Below are 19123 nucleotides of genomic sequence, written 5' to 3' on the forward strand. Positions count from 1 at the left end.
CAGGAACTGTTTTTCACTTTATTTACTTGGAGTAAATATAATTTTAAAAGTTTGTTTAGAGGGTTTTTGGTTTGTGTGTGTGCATCGCTGGGTTAATGTTTCTGCCTGCATGCATGTATGTGTGTGTGTGTGTGGGTGAGAGGAGCTAAAGTACATAAGTGGATAGATCTACTGCTGAGTATTTTGGGATTACCTGTCCAGATTAGCCCAGTTAACTCATTTCTAAATGTAAAACCCAAACCCATAATCTCATCAGACTAGTAATAGGCTTTGCCTTGTTGTTGGAGGCAGATTTGATTTGACCCACCTCAGCAGGTCTTTAATATGTTTTACATAAGTGGAACTCTTGTAAAGGCAGGTAGAGAAAATGTTTCCAACTTTTTTTTCTTTTTCCTATAATACCAATTTGACTCATTAGATTACACCATAGGGATGGTGAACTCCACCACTGACTATGAAAACTTCCACAGAGAGGTCATTACTGCGGGTGCGTAACCCTCCATAGCATAAAAAATGTGATTTGTAATTAAAAATTGTAATTTATTTTCAATTCTTGAAAAAATTATTCATTTTTCTATTCTAGATTAAAGCAAGCCTTCAGCATTGGTTCACATGTATTTAAATACCAATGAAACAGTGTTTTATTGCATTATATCATATGAAACGGAAACTACATTTAATGTCTAGTTTTATAAATATATCTTTGATAGAATTGGTCTATTTTTTATTGTTTATTTATTTATTTTGTTAGTTATTTATTTTTGCCACAGCTGTAATGTATGTATCCTGTCACTGAAGTCACCGTTGCTGTGGTCAGAAAAAGCATCGGTGTCTTTACCGTGTCTGGTGGTGGTGTTAGCTGTAGCATCCAGCGATTCAACAAGATGTCCAACTAGTGGACTGCCGTCGTAATGCGTGCTTAGTAGATGTTCTTTAGATTTATTTTAGCATGTCTTACTCTTTTTTTTTTCTTTTTTTTTATAAACTCCCATAGAGTTCCAGATTTAATGTTTATCCCTACCTGTTGAGACATGTTGCATTTGTTTTAACTAGTCGAGTAAAGACTGTGGAAGTAGAAATACTCTTGTGTTTAGGTCCAAGCAAGCGTCCAGTGTGTGGGCCGACTGATGTGTCGTTTAAATGTTGACTAGTCCGCGGGACCCACTTCCCCGGATGTCTTAGACGTGTTCCTACTCCAACACACCTAATTCAGATTAATGAACTTCCTCATCTCATTCACTGCAAGCCTGTAAACAAGCCGTTCATTTAAATCAAGTATGTTAAAGTAGGGTTTACCTCTAAAACATGCAGCACAGTGGGTCCTGAGGACCGGGATTAAGAAGCACTGGCATAGAGCAGTGGTTCCCATCTTGGGGTCCTTAGACCTCCAAAGAGCACAGAGGGGCCTCAGGGCTTTGACTGTTCAGAGCCAGTGTGATTTCAATAAAGGGCCATGTCCACACAGAGACGAGTTAAGGTGTATTTGCTTACATGGAACCAGTGTTTGGGAGTCTGAAAACACTAACTTTGCACCATTTCATTAATGAGACATATTTGAGATAAATCACAGTCCAGAAGATTTGTCCTTATTTAAAAAAATTAAAAAAAAAACAAGTAAGGCTATATGTTGATAATTACCTTAACTTTAGTTTTATCAAAGGAAGAGTCAGCCGGAATGAATCATTTATGATGAGAAGCAGCTAATGAAAGTGTAAAACCAAGCATGGTTTCAACACAGGCGGGGGGTCCACAGCTTTTTGGTAGTTGCATGAAGGGGGTCCTTGGGGAAAATTAGTTTATGACTGTAGAAACACTGTTTTTAGTGAAGATTTTTCACCTTTGACACATGTTAGATACCAGTAAATGGCACAAAGCTTATTAACCATGATAACACATTCTTTTTTATATCTCCATCTTTTTTACCCCCATATAAGTTTCAGCAATGTAAGGATGACTTGCTGCTATAAAACAACTTGGAGTGTCATATTCTATCACAGATTTATGTTGACTTAAAAAGCAGATATGATTTGAAGTTGTGCTGGGTTTACACCAAAGGGAGTTCTGAGTTTTAGGAGCCATAACTTCCAAATCACAAATCACAAATGTCTCAGAGAGCTTAGAAAAGGACCATGCAAACAATCCATATTTTAATTATAGAACAAAAAATAACATTAGTGGAGCCATTTTCACTACTACAGAATACATTTGTGCAACTTTTCTGTCGCTATTTCCAGCAAAGTCAACTCCTGACTCCTGTTGTTCTCCAATATCCTGCTTCGTCATTGCTTCATATAGTAGAATATTAAATTCATCCTCTAGCCCTTTACTCTTCTTTCCAAATATCATGCAAATATCATGGGTGGACAGTGTGGTTTTCATTTGTATAAGGATGAAGCATTAACAAGGTCTGGCCCTCTGCTTTTTTTGACCTCCTCCTGCAGGCTGAAGCAGAAGTCTCAGTCGGTGGATATTGCCAGTCAAGGATTTTCCCCGACTCTGATGCCGGCTTCGCCCCGCAACAAGGCTGTGCCACCTGTTGCCAAGACAACCACCGGCCTCGCGGTGAAGGAAAACAACACCACCAACTCCCAGCTGCGCAGTCCTCGTTGTGGTGAGCTGAAGAGAGGCTACACCATAGGTAAAAACAAAAAAGCTGAAAATATCAAAGCTGTCTTTTTATATCAAGTTGTTTTTTTTTTGTTTGTTTGTGTTTTTTTTTTTTTTTTATAAATGAATCTTTAATTCCCCCACACATCATCCTTGCCGCAAAGCTCCTGAGAAGTGGCTTGTTTTCAGTCTGCGTTTGGGGCGAAAACCCTTTTATGAAGGTTGACATGAACGTCTCACACAGCTAAACTTTATCTCGTCACGTCCTCGGCCAACTCGCCACCATTTCCCAGCTTCTAATTCATTTCCTGCCTATACTTTCTAATTACGAGGCCCAGATGAGATTTACTTCTGTGATGAAATCTATTTTTGGCGGTGTGGAGTGAAGGGGGGCCGACTGTCTGCTGCAGGTCTATTTCTGCTTTGGAGGGTAGGTTGCTGCTCTTAGAGTTAAGTACACTTTGGGGAGTCGACTTCTCAGCGATGATGAAATGCGTTTAGGCTAAACTAATTCTTCTTTATTGGGCTTCACTGATGTGATTCATTTAGCAAGCTGCTCAGGTCGGTGTCAGAAAGAGGAGGGGGGTGTAGACTCTGCTGTTGAAGGTGATCAGCCTTACTTTTAAATTCTTTACTCTGACTCTGAAAATGTCTCCAAATTCTGATATTGTTACTGCTGGAAGCAGGCATGCAAAAATCTGTAAAATCAGAGGAAATTTGGTTTAATTTATTAACACCAGGTTTTTAGTTTGAAAAGTTTCATTTTAAAAGAAAAAAAAGCTTCTTAGGTGTGAAGTGTCAGTATGTTGTTAGATCTATGTGAGAGGTAAATATATAAAATCAAAAAGGATCATTTCAATTTCATAAATAAATAAATAAAAACTTGAAAGATGGTGTGGAAACATTTCAGATGCCAAAGTTAAGTTTCACTTGAAGTAGTGGTGGTATCATTTGGTATTTTCATGACAACAGCATTAATAAAAACATAAGTAAATGCATTCATTTGCACTTATAATCTGGATTATTTTCCCTGAAAAAGCTGTGTCTTGTGGAAATTCTAATTGGCTGCCAACTTTACAAATTGGTGGCTGGTAATTCTTCTTTTTTTTTTTAAGAGATAAAAAAAACTATAATAATGTTACATCCCTGATTAATAACAATGAGGAACCAATGAGTTGAGAAGATGGTGAAAGCTAAAGAAAAAGTTTGAACCAGTCAGGTGGAGAAGACGATAAAACCAGCTGATTGAGGACGAGAGCCAGCTGCATTTCTAATATTATAAAATCTACAAGGTGAGTTCTTTAACATTGTCATACTTCAACTTGCTTGTGACCTTTACTATCATCTTCTTTAAAATCACTGTTACAAACTTAAAAAAAAAAAAAAATCACTCACATTTTTCTAAACAAGTGTTACAAAGTCCTTAAAAACAGCTCAGAACAAAAACAATTCAACAACAAAAATATGATTGGAGGACAGCAATTCAATTGATAAAGACTTGGATAAAAGTCTGCTTAAGGAAGAGATTTAAACTCAGATGACCTGATCTCCTCAGGCAGCTCATTTCAGAGTTTAGAGGCTTTGACCACAAATGTTCTGTCACTTCTGGTCTTAAGCTAGTCTCTGTAAGATATTCAAGTCCTCCAAGAGGATCTCAGACTTCATACAGACTCAAACGGCTCTACAAGTTCAGATTTACAAGATAAATAACTTTAACAGCTAATTGCAAAATCTTTAAATTAAATTTAAAATGTACAAGGAGCCAGTACAAATGGCTAAAACTTTCTTGGATATAGTTAAAAGTCTGGCAGCCGACTTCTGAACCATCTGTAGCACGTCAATAGGTCTTTGGTTAAGATGTGTAAAAAAAATATTTCTAAGACTCTCCTGATATTTAATAAAAGTGAGATTTTAACCATGAAAACATTAAAAGATGCAGTAAAGAGGGGGAAGCAAAACAAAAAAGAACATAGGATAAAGGAGGCATTTACCCTAGAATATCCACCACCCACCGTCATGTTTCTGATACACTCTGTGTGGATGAATTTTAAACAAATGTTCATTTATAACTCACCTTTCTCATTAAGTATGAATTAACATTTTCCAACAGATGCAAAAGAGTCCAAATAAAGTTGCATTTTGTTCCCTAAAGTGGAAAATTACTATCTTCATCCCCATCCATCAGCTTATCCCATGTGACGCCCTTGCAGCTCATGAGCTAGAGTTCAGATTTGGATTCGCTGTGTGTCCTTGAGGTACAGTCTGCGATTAGTCATGTAAATCAGGCCAGCAGCTTCCTGCAGCAGTGGCTGTTCTGCAGGGAGAGGGCAGCGTCTGGGTGGGTTTCCAGAGGATTGTGTGTCATGTTGGGGTCGCAGCGCATCCTGGAGTCTGGTCAAGGTGCATTGTGTGTGTGTGTCTGCTTGTGTCACATGCTGATGAGCTTTCTACAGAGTCATCATGCATCGACTCTGCTTCTGCAGGCCAGGTTTCGACCGAGGAGGGGATTGATCTGCGGCCGTCTGTATCAGCTCGGAGGGCAGTAATCGATGAAGGAAATAGTGGGATAAAAGCTTGGCAGGGCAGGTGGAGCGACTGTTGATATTTCTACCAGCCCTTATCATCCATTAGCCGTTCAGTGACAACTGCAGGCTCTTTTTAAAAGCTTGGGGTCGGAAGTGGCAGTCAGTCAGCCATTAAATGAAATGCGACTGTGCTTTATTGTGCTTTTACAGCTTTTAACTGCAGCGCATTGTACAAGCATGGAAAGCGTGAGTCAGAGGAGTTAATCATTTGCCCCGATTAGTGTTCTCCTAGATAGACCATGACCAGATCGAGGCCTAGGTTTTCATCGTATGACTCCTGATATGATGCATCTGGCATTCATTAACACTGTCCTATCACATAATGAGACATTGATTAGTGGTTGTCCCGTCTCTACAGTCCTGATCTCGATAGGATGCTGTAAGCGTAGCCCTGTGGCATTTTCATACAGTCGAACACAGGCCATTCTGCTCCTACAGGGCCGATCATGCTAATTTATTCTAATGGGATAGTAATAATGTGGCAGGCGGCTTGCTGCGTTCGTCTGCCGAGCTTCAGACAGACCTGTCATTAGAGGCACACAGCACATTCACGGAAGACATTTTAATAACCTGACAATGAGCTTCCACCAGGGCGACGATTGATGGTGTTGATGGTGTTCCTCCATTAAAACTGCTACAGTCATTGACATGTCCTTTGACTCAGAATGAGTAGGAGCCCTCGCTCGTGGTAATGTCAGCAGAGCAAAGAGAAGGGAGGACAAGAGCAATATTTACACTGTCAGAGTGAGGTTGTTTGTCCCATTTCATGTGTTTATCTTAGAGAGCGATGTACTTTAGAAAAGCATTAAGGATAATGACGGCACACTCAGTGTTAGAGATGTAAGAACAGAAAAGTAAGAAAAATTAAATAAGAAAATAAAATTAAAAGAAAAGGGAAGAGAGAGGGAGCCGAAAGGATTGGAATAATATAAGGAATGGGAAGTAAGGAATAAAGTCACATTATAAAATGCACAGGAAGCAAGGAAATCAAATTACTGGTAAGGAAGAGGGGACATGAAAACAAGGTTTATTTATAGGTTAAATGGAGGAAAAAGTTCAAAATAAATGTGACAAACAAAAAGGAGGAGACGGCATGAAGGACAAAGGGATAGAGAGAAAGAAACAGAAAGAAGATTACTGTAGGAGACGGATGAAAGGGCAGAAAAGAGGAGAAAAAAAAGATGGAGTTTAAGAGAAGAAGGAACGGAGAAGAAAAAGGAGAGAGAAATAAACTAATTAAACAGGGCAAAGGGGAGGAGACAACGATGGAAGGACTTGTATACACATCAGCCACTTTATTAGGTACACATGTTCAGTTACTTGTTATCACAAACAACTTGTCAGCCAGTCACATGGCAGCAGTGCATGTTGTCATGTAGACATGGTCCAGATGACTTCCTGAAGGACGGGCTGGTCTGAGAAACGGCTGATCTACTGGGATTTTCACACACATCCATCTCTAGGGTTTACAGAAAATGGTCTGAAGAAGAAAAAATATCCAGTGAGCAGCAGTTGTCTGGACCAGAATGTCTGGTTGATGTCAGAGGGAGAGAGATGAGCAGTAGCTTAAGTAACCCCTTGTTCCAACCAAGATATGTAGACTAGCATCTCTGAACACCGAACTACTACTCTTGAATCAGACGGGCTACGGCAGCAGAAGACCAGACCTGGTACCACTCCTGTTACTCTTGAGGCTACAATTCACACAGACCCACCAAAACTGGACAATAGAAAATGGAAAAATGTTGCCTGGTCTGATGAGTCTCCCTTTCGGCTCCCAATAGGGACAGAATTTGGTGGAAACAACATAAAAGCATGGATCCATCCTGCCTTGGATCAGTGGTTCAGGCTGTTGGTGGTGTAATGGTGTGGGGGATATTTCTTAGACCACGTTGTGTCCCTGAGTACCATCTGAACATGGTTTAACCACCACAGCCTCCTTGAGTATTGTTGCTGACTGCGTCCATCCCTTTATGACTACAGCTTATTTCATCCCCAATTGGTTTCTTGAACATGACAATGAGTTCACTGGACTCCAATGGCCTCCACAGTCAAACAGAGCAGCTTTGGGATGTGGTGGAACGGGAGATTCTCATCATGGATCTGCAGTAATTGTGTGATGCTATCATGTCAATATGAAGCAAAACCTCTAAGGAATGTTTCCACCTTGATGAATCTATGCAGTAAGTGTGAGTTCAGGTTTGCAACAAGTTTATTCTTTCTGTTCATGTCCTTTAGATGTCCCCTAAGAATTATGCCACTAAGAATGAAAGCAGTTCTAAGGCAAAAGTGGATCCAACACAGTACTAGCAAGGTGTAAAGTAGTCGATGAGTGTAGGGAAACGAGATGAAATGAAGGGAAGGAAATTAGGAATAAAGGGTTTGGAAATGGAAAAGGCAAATTACTAAGAAATGAATAGGAAGGTCGGGCGACACCAGCTCAGTCTGACAGCCCGAGTGCCACCACCATCACTGACTTTTACATCATTATAGCCAGCATTATCCTGCCCTGTAAGCGCCGGTCAGGAGCAGAATACCAGAACAAATTAACTGAACGTGTCGTCTGTAGTAAACATATTAAATATGATGATGCATGAAAAAACGGTTTGATCACAGATGTGTAGAGCATGGAATTTTCTGCTTCTTTAAAGACTTGTGCTTCGTCTAAAAGTAACTATACATAGACAAAGTACAGCCACGTTAGGTAAGGACTGGCAGGCAGGAGATGTGCCACTGGCCCTCCTGCACGTCTCGGTATGAGTGCCAAGGGCGAGCCTTCACAGCATGTTACTGCAGCTAATGGTCTCAGAAGGAGGAGGGCTGCCTCTTTCCACAACCTCATCCAGGGTTTTCTTTCCCCTGCTTGCTCTACTATTTCACTCTCTAATTCCTCCTCTGCTGCCTCTCCCTCCATTTCTCACTCTCTCCATCCTCACACTGCCTTGCCTTCTATCCCCTAATGTGTTTCCTGTGTCTGGCCGAGAGGTCTGAGGAGATGGGTTATCTGTCTCAAGGACAGACGGACAACGCCGAGAGACTGCTGTAAGATACGGCTCCGACTCTGGCTGCAGTCTTTATTTTATGCTCCTGTCAGACTAATTTTCACATCAGTAAAAGATTGATTGCCTGACATCAAAATTTTATTGAAAGCTCAGTATCAGGCGTGTATACCAGCAAACCAATCAGTCAGACACTGTTTTAAAGTCTCATCATGAATCCTTCATAAATAATTTCCTATTAACAAGTCAAATTGTGAGTAAGAGGAATAATATAAGTCGTCCTGCTGTTCTTTCTTACCTCTGTTAATGTGTGTGTGGTTTTCAGGTAGAAAGAGAGGCCTTGCTTTTGCTAATGCAGCACTGTGGTCCATCTACAGCAGCTGACACAGGAAATGCTAATAAACAACACGTGCTGGCGAACCTGAACGCCCCAGAGAGCAGCAAACCCTGCCACTACTGCCTGCTGACTGATTATTCTCCTGTTAGTTATTCATTGGATTTTCTCTGCAGGGTTGAAGAGGGGACGAACCACCAAGGCTTGCTTGATGTGCAGTTTTAAGAGAGTGGCCCCTGTTCCATTACCAGCTGTTCAATAGATCGAAGGAAGTGTCAGGCTGGGTGTTAAGTTGCAGCTTCGTTGTTTCTTTACTCCTAATTTTTGTTGTGTTATTTTAGTTTGAGTGGAAACTTGTCCACTTGGTTCTTTGTGGTACCCGGCAGCAGCTGTATCATGATATAGCAGGAGCAGCTAATCACGATGGAAGTTGACAGTTATAGCCAACGCCGCTGGCTGTACACCCGTGTTGCTCCCTCTCTGTGTTTGATGCAATTGTCTCAGGTGGTGCATCGCTGGTGTTTACACATTTGGATTGTAGCCGGTGGGGATGATTACACTCACTTTTTTTCCTTTTTTTTTTTGAAGTCAGGACAACTTACACACATACAACCATGTTAAGGCCATGATTTGACTTTCTGTTTGCTTGTTTAGTTTGATAATGACATACATTTGGAAAGTCAAGAATCTGATGCAAATGCCATGCTTCAGTCTCCTTAGATTCAAACGAAATGTCTTCCATCATTTCCTTGTGTTGCTCGCACTAATTAGACGTCTCTCTGAATTAACTGAGTGATGAAGAATTCAAGAATCATGACTTGGTAATCAATATGCCCTCCCTTTTCTACCAGACATCTGGATGTAAGGACCTAGAGAGCAAGCCTCCTAGATGTTTTCACTTCTCATCCATATAGATGTACTTTCCCCTGTGAGTTTAAGTTTATCCTGCAGTCTCTTTGTGGATTAATAATATTGTGATGTGTGCAGGCTGTGTCCAGTTTTGTGAAGTTTTTCATTTTACATGAACATGTGAAACTATCCATCCCATCCAGAACTCATTAAGACCAGAGCCTGCGCTGAAGGTCTGTATCGGGGCCGATCCTTGCATATTTTAATGCATCAATAGCAGCTGAAATGAGGTCCGTCTAAGTATGATCCGTCTCTTTGCTGACATCCATGGTGTGTCGTCCACCTCAGCCTTCTGCATGTTTAACTTCCAGTGTGCACATCTGAAGGGTTTTTGTGTGTAAGCTGCTTATCTTCCAAAATACCAGCATTTCTGCTCAACCTGCTCATTAGGAAAGATCAGATTACACATCATTCAGGTGGCAGCTGGTAGCTTCCCACACTGATTGTGTCTGTATTCCCAGCAGCTCCTACAGAGTGACACATTTCAGGAGTCACATGACTCCAGTTCAGCGTTTTTTTTCCACTTTGCTTTAATAATAACTGTCTCATACTGCAAATATCCAATGAACATGTTGGCAAATATTTAGGGAAACAGCTCAAACTAGATGAAATGGCTCTGATTAAGAAAAGAGACTTTATTTATTTGTAGCCATCATTTTTGGTGTTTAGAAATGGAAAAAGAAAGGTTTTATGAATGAGAGTGGTGTTTTTTTTCTTTGGAATTGTGACAAAAAAGTTCAACCTCTGTCTCATCAGACCAGATAGCATTTTCCCTGGATGCTATACGGAGAATTTGTGTATTATTTTGGGAACTGTAGCCAGGCTTCAACCCAACCTCATACTCCTGTAGGTCTCTTTACAGTCCCCCAGACCACTTTTCTTATTTTCTTTTCATTCATTCCCATGTTACCATGTAAAGGCACCACATTCTGCACGCATCACAAAGGCATGGCAGAGGAAGAAGAGATTATGGGTGTTGGACTGGTTCTTTACTAGTCTGACTTGTCCCCAACAGAGAATTTGAGTTTTCAGAAAAGAAAATATACACACCTTAAAATGTATTTTCAGAAAGAATAGACCCCAAAAAAAGTCTTAAATCAAAGGTACATATCCCCATTCACAGTTTGTGAAACAGACTGTAAGAATAAAAATTTGCCTAATTCTCTGTTTTTAAAATCCATCTTAAAAGACCAGTGACTGCTCTTTTTTACATCAATATCAAACTTTTTCATCTCCTTCTCAGAAACAGATTAGCAACTGTGATCCAGAAATGTGGTGAGCCAAGAACTGTAAAAGTGAAGGGAGAGGAGAGTAGCAGGTATGGGTCATGCTCTGGCAGCAGCACCCACGGCCATGCCACTGCGTCCTAGCCAGCAGCGCTGCTTGTGTGCACTGAGATAAGCCCGATCAGTCTTGCCTTGGTAACACAAGCTGGTCACGTAGCACCAGAAGGCAGCTTAGCCCCTCCACAAACCGAGAGGCAGGTCTTTTCCTTGCCCGTTCCCTCTCACTTTGCTTCCTCCCACTCAGTCTTCACTTCTTCTCTCCCATCATCGTCGATGTCTCCGGAAGTTTCCCTCCATTTCTTTATCGATGTTTGACACCGCCTGTTGGTTCATAAGATCGATATTTACCCCTCGTACAACAACTGAAATGAGCACCAACATGAAGGGAGGTGGTGACTGTGTACGTGCTGCAGATGGTTTGAGGGGTGAGGCTGAAATTGGGGGAAAAGAAAAGGGCAGCATTTAGCAGCGTGCAGAGATGTAAATCAGTTGCACATGCAAAGCCTGGCTCGTCAGATCTGTGCCCTCTCTGCTTTTCTTCATGTGCTATAAAATAAAACCGTTTTGTTCTTTACATTAGATAAAACCAAAGTCTTGAGCAACCCTCAGTTCTTTGTTTTGCTGCTAAGGAGCCCAACCTCTTTACTTTATACCAGTCCTCCAGATTCTCTAAAGGTCTCTCCAAATTTTTTCTTTTCATATCAACCGGTTTTTCATTTCTTTTCAGTCCAATCCATGTTCCTAAAAAAAGAACAAACAAAACATTTAAGGACAGTCATGTTTCCAGCATCGTGTGGTTTTTCAGGAACGGCAGAAGAAGAAGAAACCGTGATTTCTGATGTAAACAAACACCACTTGTGTGCGTATTTATTGCCATCTTACCAATTTCAGTCTTGAGTAATGTATGTGTATCACATACTGATCAGTTCTGTTTGGTCCCACCATGTCTTCCACTAGACATGACGGTTTGTTTGTTTTACTCAATATTTATTTAAAAAAAACATGAAGTATGAGATTACATTATGTATGGCTGACATAACGGGCATATACAATAAGGATCATTTATACACAGATTTCAGGTTTCACGCTTTGCACCCGCATCTCGATCAGAACAACATATTGATCTGTATGATGGTGATCGGATCATAATCTTGTGAATGTTGTGTTTACATGAATAATATTTATTTCGATTAGACTTTTAATGTGAATACTTGTGTCCATGTAAACATGACTACTGACCTATGAATCATTCATGCATTGAACCAGTCTTGGTGGCAAGAACCAGTTTTGATTAATATCTTTAGATGTTTTGTTACCAGCAGCCTGTAAACAAAGATCTATAAACCAAAATCATATACATGATATAGTGAGGTGTCTTGAGTTTGAGTTTTTTTCTTACAGGGAATATGTGGCAAATACATCAATCACATTAAGAGAGAAGATGCTTTGCACCAGATTTAGCTGATAGCTAGTTTCCATCCACAATCCCTAAGCAGGTAAAAACAACGATAAAATACAAGGTGACATACACAAGTTCTCCCCAAAACACCCCATCAGGGAGGAAACTGGACAAGTGAATGACAGAAGAAGTCGCAGGGATGTCTTTAAAAAAGAGGAAAAAATTTCACATGAAGACCTGACACAGGACCTGGGAGATGCATGTTGCCCTTCAACTGATCCATGTGCTGCTTCGCTAAAGCCTCACCAGAAGCGGCCTCTGTGTAGGGTGGTTGTCAAGTCTTTCATAAGGAAGGGAAACAGAAGAAAAAAGACTGATGTATCCTAAATGACAGAAAAACTGAACTAAAAATCAGTAGCAACAGGTCTGAATCCTCATGAGTCATGAATCCTCCACAGAGCGTGAAGCACTGTAGGATCATCTGGACTGAGAACAGAACAAAAGGCAAAAACATCCAAAAAAGAGCTTTGGAAAGTCCTTCAAGAAGCCTGGAGAACTATTCCTGAAGAGTACTTGTCGTTATTACTTGTCTAAGAGGGTTCAGAGTAAGGAATAAAGGTGGCAAGATCAAATATTGCCTATTAAGCTTATTTGTTTTGGCCTGTATTTCCATTTTGAGGAAGAAGGGGTGGCTCAATACTTCTGCCTAATACTTTAAACAAATAAAGTTGAATTGATTAAAAAATGAAATCTTGTTTCAGCCTTTCCTAATCTAACCTAATAGACAAAAACAATCTAAATCAGCATGAAGTTGGATAAATGTGTGTAAGAGAAGTGGAAATATTACTGCTCATGTGCATTTCAAAGAAAGTGTGTTTTGTAGAAGTAAAGCCTTTAACTCTTGCTTCTAACCTCACTCTGTAGTCTCGGCACACGCTCCGGTTTAAGGCGGTTTGGGTGATTTTGTAGAAGAACCACTGCAGTTAATCCTACGAAAGTGGTCCTGCCCCGGGGTACCACGGTCTGCACTGTCTGTTGATAAGAAAAGCCTGACAACACTCTGCCTCCTGGGTCGCCGCAGCAGCAGTCAAACCACACAGTTCTTCCAAACCTTAATTGGTATATCTGATACGTTTGGATTATTATGTTGTCTGAAAATGACTAAAGAGGTGATTTGTATTGTTTATGTGAGTCTTGAGTTATTGCCTGCAGTGTAGAGTATAATGGAGATGCATCGAACTCAACATGAAGCAGGCAGGAATGTCCAAGTTGCGGGTTTTCGTGTCACTTTGTACACGCTCCAGTCTCCGGCAGGTGTTTGGTATCTTTTTTGCTCTCTTCTTTTCCTCTGTACTTCCTGTTTCTTTACCCATCTTTCATCTCCTCATCTAAAACATCTATAGTAAAGTTATCATCACCTTTCTTAGTTTGTCTGCATGTCTAACTTAGTTTTAGGTTTGACCCCCTGTAATAGTTTTCTAAAAATAAAAGGATTATTATTCAGTAATATACACATCTACAATAATGAGACTGAATTCTGTTCTGTATTCTTTGCTGTTAAATTGAGTCTATAGGCACCAGTAAAATATCAAAACACACGTGGTCACCAGCCTAGACTGAACGCAATCAAACACTATTTATCCCTTTGTTAATACATTCAGTAAAAACAAAGGAAACTGATGTTATCAGTCTTATCTTTTTACTATTTTTCATAGAAAATTTTTATTCTGATAAAGCTCACAATGACTGTTTTATTCCATATACTGACTATTAGTATGTTAAAGTACAAGTAGAAAAATATATAACCAACATGAGTGATGTTAGAAAAACATAATTTATGCAGCCTTCTGATGCCCTTCAATATTAAATTACATTTTCTTTATTCCAATATTTTCTTTGTCATTAAATATATCATGGCATATATATTTGAACCAAAATAAAAACCAGATCTGCTCTTTTCAAATGTTAAAAAATATGTCATCTTTGATGGAGCTGTATTTTAGTTATAATGGTCAAATGGTCTGGTACTAATTGTAACACAGTGAGTTGCTGTTACAGCCTGTCACGTTAGTATTTTTCTGACAAGTAAAACTAAGGGAGACATGACGGTGGCTGAAGACAGACTGCAATTTTAATTATAAGTTTTCAGTGCTGCAGTGAATAAACCTCCTCCCCTCTGCATTCACATCTCTCCTCCTAAAATACGCCTCAACCTGCAGCTGACAGACTGATGAACGGTTGTTCTGTACTCCCAAATATTTTGTACTTTTAAGTTATTTCTGCAGTTACTGGCTACTTAGCACCTTAAGCTAATTTAGCACAACCTTGGCAATGCAGCAAAAATAAAAAGCTGACCGACACAACGAAGCACGCGTCACTCGTCATTACACACGGCAAACAGAGTTAAACTGAACCTGGAGACATGCTAAGTCATTATTTCACAACATTATTATAAACTTACCTGTCGGCAAGCTCCACCCAGCCGACTGCTGTAATGTAAACTGGCTAGCTACTAGCTACCCCTGTTGAAAAGATTTGGTTGACTGTGGGATTGAGTGGAGTCTGAGCTCCATCTAGTGGACAAATGCCACAAGGACATCATTCTGCACGACCTGACACTTGGCAGCATTTACTGTTTTATGAGAAAGTAAGAATAAATCGGCGTATAATCGGCAAAACAACGGACGATATTGGTAATTTTGAAAACTATTATCAGCCGATTTAATCGACCTGACGAATAATCGGTCGGGCCATACTGGCTTTTTTACTGACACCAGGTCTATATAATCTACTTTAAATGATCTACTCTGCAGGAAGCTTTACCTGACTAAATCTAGGCTCGTTGAATTGATGTGAGATGATCTCAAGGACACAAATATCACTCCAAACTGAACTCATGCAGCTCATTATTGTAGTATTCATAACGTATTTCATAACCATATTTACTTCTGCACATTTGAACAAAGATATTAAGATTACAGGGAACTCTGTTGTCTGAACATCAGCACTAAAACCTAAATCTAGCAGACGGATGTAAAGTACCTGACAGTGCTGCACATGTCCAACAGCTCCACTTTTTCTCTGCACCTGGATAGTACCTGGTAGGATCTGCAGCAGCAAAGGACTCCAGAGTGACGTCTGTCTCGGCTTATAGTAGCACCTGTCCTCCTCTCCTCCTCTTTAGATCACCTCATTATAACCTCATCCCCTCTGCTTCTGTTTTCTGAGTGATTCCCAGATGTTTAAGGTGGTTTTGGTCACACGTGACTACATTTCAGACACAGTAAGTGAGCTGCTGAACGTATTTGGCAGTGGAAGGCGGAAGAAAAAGTAGTTCCTACTTATCCTGATAGCTTAGTTACTCTCCTGAGAAAGAGATTTAGTATGAAAATCAGCGCTAGAATGTGAATATTTGGTATAGGACAAATCAGTATTTCAGTACCAATCTGCACATTACAACAAAGAGAGCTATCCCCCATAATGACCCCTTGGTCTTTATTTTTTATTTTTATTTTTTTAACAAAGTGTTTACCATAAAGTGATGCAAAGGGTCTCAAATATGTACCAAATATGATCCATACAGCATTATAGGGTTAAAAGCCATCGGACACCTAATAAAATGGCTGGTGAGTGTATTATCATATGTAAACCCTGTGAGGATTAAAACATGTTGTGCTCTCAAACTTATCGGGCTGCATCTGCAGAAAAAAATCGTGTGTAAATTGTGGTGAGCATCCATTTATCCCAAAGTGACTGCTTATCTTTAAAAGTTAAGGTTTTATGCGGTGCCTAATATTTTTATTTGTATTTACTGTTCAGACAATCTGGCAACAGAGATGTTCTGAGATTACAGGAGAGGTCAAGATTTGTTTTTGTTGTGGATGTTTTATATGCACGGAGGATACAAACAGTTGGGATAAGAGAATCACTTATCCTCGGGCGGTCTCAATGTCATGATGATCAGTATGCCGTTAGTTCGGCCACAAATGTCCCTTTTTATATTTGTCGGACATTTGTCATTTGTAAATGTCCCCAGAGACGAAGCATGCAGTCCTAAATCAACTCTGCTCTTTAAGCAGCTCTTGTGCCCTTCATGTTTCCAAAAGGGAATATTACATAGACCACCTTTTACCTGTTTCAAGGATAACAAATGCAGATTTTCCTCCCCAGCATTACTATGCTGTCATGTGTATGAGTCAGTGCTGTGTAGATCTAAACTGCGGCAATGACTCACAGCTTTGTTAGAAGTAAAGGCCACACAGATTTGTAGCAACCAAGGTCACTGTTTGCTTTTTTCCCTTTTATTTCTTCTCTTTTTTCCTCTTGTAGACAGCTATAAAAACATTAATGTTTTCTTCTGATGTACAAGAAGCTGTGTAAGAAAAGAGGCTGAATTCACTGCAGCGTTCCTGTAAAAGATCTGTGGCTCGGATTTATTGGCCTGGCGGTGTAATTACGTTGACCGGGAGTCTCTCGGTGGCCCTCTTCTCATTGGGCTCAATTTATAAATGCCACCGAGCCAGTAATCCCACTGTTTCCCCACTTAGTTTGGAAAGGGCTCTAGTCATCCTCTGGCTGGGATTGATTACATATTGCTCAAATGAAGAGTAAGCAGTTTTCCACTGTGGAACGCCCGGACCGGCCCCTGCTATTGATTGATTCTACAGCAGAGGGAAAATATGATCTGCCACTTCGCATAACTGTTGATATTTGTTTCTCTTTAGCTCATATATTTATAGACTCCTGTTTAAAATTTAAAAAAAAAAGAAAAATCATTTTCAAAAAAGCAACTCTATTTTGCCCAAATGTAATAAAAGCAAAAAAAAGAAGAAAAAGCAGTCAGAGTAAAGTATTGTGAGTGAATCTTGGTGCTTTTGAGGAGCATATAAACCAAAACACAGTCACTGATAATATTTATATAGGAGTTAATTAAATTTTCAGAGGCACTGGAATCTGATTAGATGTATTCAGAATTCAGGCCCTTTCTGAAGTTGTGCTAATATGAATTTTTACTGTTATAAAGCAAAACTTCTAATGTGCTGAATAGTGTTTGGATACTTGATAATATCAGCATTAATTCCCTGTAGCAAAATAGAAAATGTCAACACACATTCATGTACATTTTGTAGTCAGTGAATAAGCTACGGCTGCTGAGGAAAAACATAAGATGCATACTAAAAAAAAAAAACTAATACTGTGCAACAGTATTAAGGGCACCAATGCAAAAGTGCAGAATATGCTTATTACTGAGAGCTTCAGCTTATAACTCATCTTGCTGCTTTGAGAAAACATGAAAAAAATAAATAAATCATGACTTTTAGCATAATTAATGGTACAAACTCCATGGGGCTAAAACTCACATCTCTGTCATTTTTGATGTGTACACAATACCAAAGCCTTCCAACAATTTGGCCCATGGGAAAACGTAGTTGAATAGCTCTGCCTCAAACCATTTTCTGTTGGGAATAGAGTCAGGATCTCATTAATGGTTATATACCAAGTATAGCAAAATTTTGAAGCAGTTCCTGATGACAGATTTACTGATAGAAATGGAGCCGTTCAAGCTAACAATGCTCCTGTTCCAGCCACTGTCCCAGACTCAGCCAGCTGTTACTTTTCTAAGTAATTGCATGGTCTGATACACATCGTTGAGGATGCTACTGAGTTCTCTGTGTAGTTATAAGAGATGAGAGAGTTTAGCATTTTGACACAAGGAGTGAGGACTGCAGAGACTTTGATAGTCATGGGATTAATGAGACTTCAGTCTCTGTCATTGGCCTGAATCCGAAGTCATCTTCTGCTCTTGTGGTCTCCTTAGACGTTCAAAGAATCCATCTGTCTTTTAAGATGATTGGTAAATTTTACCGTCTCGTCATCTCCGTTTAAGAGCGAGCCGATACAGTAGCTGCTTTCTGCTTCCTAGTTGCATACCCACCTCTGTGGCGATGTTACACAGAAACATGTCTGTAGCTCTGTTTTACTTTACAACAAAAACATCGTTCAGACTTTCAACTGCTCATGGGAAGTTTGACTTCTGTTGACTGAGTCAAGATTTGGATATCCTTTAAGATGTTTCCCTAGATTGTTCAAAGTAGCAGGGAAAATGTTTTTTGCCCCCTAATAGCAAAACAAAAAAAGCAATAACAGTAGAGTTTCAGCCGATTCACTCAATGAGATTTTGAGTTTTTGAGTTCTTCACCTCAGACGGCCTATGTGCTCCGAGTCAATTTATTTAATTTTTTTGCTCCTTCTTAAAGTATTGGGCCTCAATGAGATTTTTTTATTATAAAACAGTTGCTGAAAATGTACGATATCGGACAGGACATGATTATTAATTGAAAGTACGGTGCAAACTGAGACAGAATCATTATGTCTCAGCTTCAGTTGTATTCATGACAGATGATGTTAAGCTTACAGGTTTCAAGAAAAACTACAGCAGGAGTGTGTCTGTAGATCTGCAAAAGACTCCGCAAACCCTTTCATGCCATCTAATGTGTCACTGCAAAGCAATCGGGTAGGAGTTTTTCTGAAAGAGGAATACTTTGCATGCTTTTTCCAGCCTCCACCGTCCTTGCAGTTTTCAACCCAATCAGCAAAGATGATGGCATAAGACTGGAGAGCTGGATCCAGGCTAAAATGCTTGGACCTGAACTTTTAACATGATTACCACTCCTCCACATCCACCTTGAGCTCTGCTCCCCTCCCACTTCCCCCAACTCCTCATGTGGAGGACTTTGTAATGTACATGCTTCCAGGGCCACATTTGCAATGCACCGGCTTATCCAAGAGGAAGAATAGCTGGAGGATAAGATTTAGCTGGCCAGCGCAGTGTGATGTCTTCTCCACACGGGTCACTGCTCTGGACATTCACTGGATGGCAAAACTGTCAAACGTGGCACAGCAGCAGAAGCTACATACAATGTTTTTTTTTGGCCACACAAAGTATAACTGGAACTGCAGGAGAATAAAAATGCTTTAAGAGAGAGATTGTTGTCATTGGAAAA

At 40.0% G+C, this 19123-nt stretch overlaps 1 protein-coding gene across 3 annotated transcripts in view; it reads left to right on the plus strand.

Moving 5' to 3' along the window:
* The window catches only part of oxr1a (oxidation resistance 1a), a 184522-nt gene that overhangs the window by 88171 nt on the left and 77228 nt on the right, over positions 1 to 19123 (plus strand). For all 3 annotated transcript variants that reach the window (XM_041986978.1, XM_041986974.1, XM_041986975.1), the window contains exon 3: positions 2442 to 2638. In XM_041986978.1, coding sequence (XP_041842912.1) covers positions 2442 to 2638 — 197 coding nt within the window. The remainder of the gene's footprint in view (positions 1 to 2441; positions 2639 to 19123) is intronic.

The sequence above is a fragment of the Melanotaenia boesemani genome, chromosome 6, assembly GCF_017639745.1.
Source record: "Melanotaenia boesemani isolate fMelBoe1 chromosome 6, fMelBoe1.pri, whole genome shotgun sequence".
NCBI classification, from domain to species: domain Eukaryota; kingdom Metazoa; phylum Chordata; class Actinopteri; order Atheriniformes; family Melanotaeniidae; genus Melanotaenia; species Melanotaenia boesemani.